At 46.6% G+C, this 6,000-nt stretch overlaps 1 protein-coding gene across 1 annotated transcript in view; it reads left to right on the top strand.

Annotated features, from left to right (window-relative positions):
- The first annotated feature begins 316 nt into the window (after positions 1 to 316).
- Positions 317 to 6,000, top strand: part of Gpr176 (G protein-coupled receptor 176) — a 100,435-nt gene continuing 94,751 nt past the window's right edge. Inside the window, exon 1 of the mRNA XM_041679284.1 lies at positions 317 to 1,130. Within this exon, the coding sequence (XP_041535218.1) occupies positions 815 to 1,130 (316 nt within the window). The 5' untranslated portion in view covers positions 317 to 814. The remainder of the gene's footprint in view (positions 1,131 to 6,000) is intronic.

Genomic DNA, 6,000 nt, shown 5'->3' with positions numbered 1-6,000 from the left:
CCAGACACTGAAACTGCGCGCCTCCCACGCTCCCCGCGACGAAGTCACGCTCCACCGGGGTAAAATGGCGCCGTCCCTTTAGCAGCGTGAGGGGGCGGGTCGCGAGTCACGTGACCTCGCTTGCCCGCGGCGCGGCCCCGACTGCCCCAGGCACGCGCTGGGAGTCTCGCGGCCGAGTGAGCGAGCAAGCCGCATCCGCTACCCCGTGTCCTCGCTGGTCTCGGCTAGGTCACGACAATCTGTCCCACCCACGAACCGACCCTAGGCGTGAGGCCAAGGGTGGGGGCGGCGTGCGGAGGCAAAGGGGCTGCAGAGCTGGTTCCCGGGGTTCAGGTTGCCTTGGGGAGGCGGGGAGATCGCAGCCCCGCAACCCAGGCTGACCGTCCCGGTGTCCTGGCGCCCGGCCGAGTGTGCGGGGCCCCGCTGTGGACCCTCAGGGCCTCCAACCCAAGTCTTGACTGCCCACGGGGTCTAGCCCTCACCCTCCCAGCTACGGTCACTAGGCTGGGGGCATTTCTTGGGGTTCTCACCGCCCTAGCCTCGAAGCCAGTAGCCTTGATATAGCATCAGCCAGGTGCTCCCATCTCTGTAGGGACAGGGGACCAGAGCGTGCGTGGGTCCTCCGCAGCCACCGATGTCTCTGCAGGGTGGGCTTGGCCGCGGTGCCCTCCCCACCCTCGGGAGGAGGGCCCAGCGATGCGCTGTGACCGTGCCGCCTCCATGTGGCTGCTGACGGACCCAGGGGGGGAGCAGGCATGGGGCGCGGCCGCGCCTCCCTCCCACCCCTCCTCGCGGACGGACTGCTGGCTAGGCTATGAGCAGACGTGAGGGGCCAGCCGCCCGCCCGGCTCTGCAGGACGCTGCTTGGCTCCCGCGCGTCGGTCCCACAGCGCCCAGAGCAGGAGCGGCTGTGCGCGGGGCTCCGAGGCCGGGCGGGCGAGCGCAAGCCCCTAGCTTCGCTATGGGGCACAACAACAGCTGGGTGTCGCTTAACACCAGCCACCCGCGCAACACGTCGGGCGCTGAGGCTGGCGCCAACCGCAGCGCCCTCGGGGAGCTGAGCGAAGCGCATCTGTACCGCCAGTTCACAATCACCGTGCAGGTCATCATCTTCATCGGTTCGCTGCTCGGTAAGCCACCCCGTGGGGACACCAGCCAGGCCGGTCTTCCCCGAGGGCACAAGAGCCGCCGTGGGGTACGGGGTGCTTGGCCTTGTGTGGGGAGTTGAAGGAGGTTGAAGAATGCCCCGGTGACTGCCCTGAAGTTAGTGAGGGCGGTCGCCTCCAGCACGGAGACTGGGAGCAGAAGAGTTGGGACAGGGCTTCTCTTGGCTTGGAGGATGGTAGGGGATTCTGGCAGAAGACCTGTCCACATAGCTAGCCTTAGTCCAATGCTTCGGGCTCCGCGCATCACTACCTATCTCCTGGTGCCCCAGCATCGCTGCCTCTAGCCCTTGTTTACAAATAGGAGCTAAGATTCCGTGGGAATTTGTTGCTGATGAAGGAATGTTACTCTCTCAATGAAAGATGATGTGTTTTTGCGTTACCATCTGTTTCCTATGTATGATAATTATTTTTGAAAGAGTTCTATTTTGCGTGTCAGTTTTGGCTTTATTCTTAGGATCACAGACCGGGTAAAAGAGCCGGTGAAGTTAAACTTTATATTGCCTTCAGATAATTCCCGAGAACGATATCCATTCTACTTCTCTACCTGTGTTTTAAGTGCAGGAGGAGAGAGAGAGAGAGAGAGAGAGAGAGAGAGAGAGAGAAAGCTCAAACCACACGCAATAGTTTTTTTCTCCCTTATTAAGAGGGGATTAAAAATTGAACAAAATGCCCCCCCCCCAATTACAGAGCACTGAATCAGTTTTCAAAAAGAGCTGGAGGACCTAAGAAGGACATTACTGTCCGTGTGATTTCTTTGTAAAATGTGTGAGGGTTAGCGTGAGAATCACCTGTTCTTCGATCCCCTCTTAAATGGTACTTGTTCTTTAGGGTTACTCTTTAAACAATCAACAGTACAGTCAACACAGCTTTCCACTGAGGTTTGGCAAACTTAGTTGATACTAGCAAGCGTGTGTAAATTCTCTGTTGTGGCATTTATAAGAACGTGAAAAGATTACAATTTATGTGTGGATGCTGTGAAGATGAGAAGTCAAAGTTTCAAAGTCAGAATAGATTTTATTTCCTAGACACTTGGAAATTTCCATGGAAACCAAGATAGCTGAGATATTAAAAGACCATATTTGGAAAAAAACTAATTTTTGGAATTTCCTTTCATGCTTTCTCAAATTGTCATCTTTCTAGTCTACTCTGTTGTAATAGTAACCATCCAGTCTATGTCATGAGGGCATTTTCAGGTCTAGACGTCTGTGTGACTTTGTCTAGATGTGTGTTTTCAAGTGTTAAATACTCATTTAGAAAATAAAACCCTATGCTCCAAATATTTCCAAGATTCATTTAACAATCACTATCTAAGCATTTACTATGCAAGGTACTGTACAAAGGGTTAAATTCCGATATCGCTTCACTTAAAATGTATGTTTAAAAAAGGCAGGTAAACGTACTGGCTTTGTGGGAGCCTAGGCAGTTTGGATGCTCACCTTACTAGACCTGGATGGAGGTGGGTGGTCCTTGGACTTCCCACAGGGCAGGGAACTCTGATTGCTCTTCCGGCTGACGAGGGAGGGAGATTTGATTGGGGGAGGGGGAGGGAAATGGGAGGCGGTAGCGGGGAGGAGGCAGATATCTTTAATAAATAAATAAATAAATTTAAAAAGATAAATAAAAAAATTAAAAAGGCAGGAAAAATGACTGGGTTTTCCAGATGTATTCTCCCTCCTAATATACAGAGGAACATATGAATATGTTTCCCCTATGCAACTTTGGTGTTGAGAGAAGTAGTATTGAGAGAAATATTTTTCATGGACTGAATCTAAAAAGTTAAGTATTAATGGAATAGAAGATAGCAGTCTCTGAAAGTCACAGTGGGCATTTAAATGTTATTTCTGCTATCTGTGTTTTTCTCATTTCTGTCTTTGCTTTGGATTCAGGAATTCCTAGGTAACCTGCTTTTATTTCCGTTATTTTTCCCATAGTACTTGTGAACAAAATGCAAGACTGCCTTCATGGATAGCTCTTAAAAAAGAGATTCATTTTCCCCAGATCTTTGATTATTCCTGACTGGACCTATGAGAATTCCATTTGCTCTATTCTATTTTCAGAAAAATATAAATATAGTTAACATTTCGTGTTTCCTTGAAAACATAGCTGAACCATAATACTGTCCTGTGAGCTTATTCCTTGTGGGTGTTCTTGATTCATTGCTCTAGAAGGTTCTGATCCATTCAAACATATTAGTGTATGTGCAGGTTTTTCTGGAAATGAAATTTGAGGCTTAACACTTAAGCTCCAAAGCTATGTCCAGTTATATGCAAGGCAAGTCCACTTGGGAATATAGCTCCAAAGTTCACAAATAGAGGAGAGTCATAGTAGGGAAGTAGGAGGAAGGTGAAATCGTGGGAGGATGGTGTATGTCTAATGAAAGATTAACCGTGATTTACTGCACTTTCTTCCTATCCCTAAACACAGGCAAATGAGTTGTTCTTCACTCTTTCTCTTTAAACAAATACAAACACTCCTTTTTCACCCTCCAAATCGATGTCTCTTTCCTAGGCTTTCAGAGACCCAGTAGTATGTGGGAATACATTCCTGGCACTGCTATCCTGCAGAACTTTAAACACTTTTTCAGTGCTCTGTAACTGGAAAAATGTCCCAACACCTCGGAATAACTGTAGTATTTTACTCATAGGGAACATTATTTATTGTGCTGAGAATAGCTCAAGAATTATATATATTGTTAAATAAATATGCCTCTTGGGGATCTGAGTAAATGAGTCTTTCTCAGCCTTCATTATGCAACAGCTATGGACACCTCCAGTTACGTAGGTGTCCTGGAAGAGAGTCAGATAATTATGTCCTTTAATAGATGACTCACACCCCTGCTAGAAGTCAACAATGGGAAGTCAAAGACTTGGATCTGGAGTCACCATTTCCAATAAGGCTGAACTCTGCCGGTTCCGGCATGGTCGCTCATGCCTTTAATCCCAGCACTCTGAAGACAGAGGCAGGCAGGTCTGTAGGTTTGAGGCTAGCCTGGTCTACAGAGGGAGTTCCAGGACGGCCAGGGCTACTCAGAGAAACCCTGCCTTGAAAAACAAACAAACAATCAAACAAACAACTAAACTCCACAGGACTGATCTTTCTTTTTCCTAATCTCCTTGGATTCACAATGAAAATACCCACAGAGCTACTTTTCTGTTTGTTGCTTTGGCTTAGAAAGGTTAGTAGCTATGACCGACTTTTACCACTAAGCCACTCCTACACTTATCACCTGTACCTGTCATCCTTGGAGGCATGGAAGACATTTTTATAAATGAACTTCCCATTAAAGAAAGTCACCAATGTGAACAATAGCCAACATGTAAATATTCTACACTAAAATTTATCTTAAAATATTTTAAAACATGGAGATCAGCCTCTTCCTCTTGCCAAGCCAATACGTATAAAGCATTCTAATTTTTTACGTTGACCTCCTTTCCCAGCTGTTATGCACTGAATATTGCTGGATGCAGCCTCCTGCTTTCCTGTGTTGCAGATCTAACCCCGTGTGATGGTCTTTAGGAAGTGGACCTTTTGGAGGAAGTGTAGATGAGGTCAAGGTTAGTGCCAAGGAGCTCACAGACTGTCTCTCCATCTTGTGAAGATGCAGCAGGAAGGTAGTTGTCTGCAAGTTAGAAAGAGGCCCTTCCTCAGAACCTGCCCACACTGGCATCTCATCTGGGACTTCCTAGCTTCCAGAGCTGTAGAAATAAATGTTGTTCAAGCCACCCAGTATGTGGGTTTTTTGTTTGTTTGTTTGTTTGTTTTGAGACATGGTTTCTTTATGTGGCCCTGACTGTCCCCAAACTCACTATGTAGACCAGCGTGCCTCAAATCTAGAGATCTTCCTCCTGCCTCTGCCTCCCAAGTGCTGGGACTAAAGGTGTGTACTACCATGCTTGACTGTGTGTTCGTTTTTTTGATAACAGCCTTTATAGGCCACTATACTTACAGTGGTATATAGTGAGTCACTGTGAAACTGATGACCACCAGGAAAAGGTTCTCCATCACTTTTTGTCTTATTCTTTCAAAGCAGGTTTCTCACTGAACCTGCAGCTAGGCTATTGGCTGGGAAACCCTAGCTATCTTCCCATCACTGCCCCCCACCCCCGCGCCGCATCACTAGGATTACACCTTGGCCTTTTGCACAAGTACTGGGATCTGAACTCAGGTCCTCATGCTTGCAGAGTAAACACTCATACCCACTGAGCCATCTCTATAACCCTAAAATATGGAGAGAAGGCAGATGTTTCTCAGTTAGCTAGCATGCTTACCTAGCATGTAAGAAACCGTTGGCTTGCTTCGAAGAAATGGGGATGGGACAAGGGGTGGAAGGGAAGAAGGGAATGGGCTTGTTAACAGATAGATGAAATCTATATATAAATATATAAACACCATTTTGCCTCAAAAAATCACATGGCATACCAACAATGTTCATGATACTTTAAAGAGACATGTATTTGTGCCTTTGATACTAGCTAGATAATTATTAAGAGTTTCCTAGCTAAATGTTGACAGGTGATATATTACGCTAGCTTGTGTTCATAATTTGTAATTATACAGAATAATTTTTAGTTAACCATAATTATAGACATTAGTAATATAATACCAGCTACCTTACATCTATATGCTGTTTTTGTTTTGGCATGTCTAAAAACCTGGAGAGATGACATAGAAAGATAAGGTATCATAGTCAGCTGTGGTGTTACACACTTATAATCTCAGCATTTGGATGGTAGAGGCAGGAAGATCAGGAGTTCAAGGTCAGCCTTAGCTAAGGTAGTGAGTTCAAGACCAGACTGAGCTGTACAAGATCCTGTCTTAACACATACAACACACA

This window comes from Microtus oregoni, unplaced genomic scaffold (genome assembly GCF_018167655.1).
Source record: "Microtus oregoni isolate MIOR12 unplaced genomic scaffold, Mior012 000031F_ref0000149, whole genome shotgun sequence".
Lineage (NCBI taxonomy): Eukaryota > Metazoa > Chordata > Mammalia > Rodentia > Cricetidae > Microtus > Microtus oregoni.
Note: the sequence above shows the minus strand (reverse complement) of the source record. Positions and strands in the feature narration are given on the sequence as shown.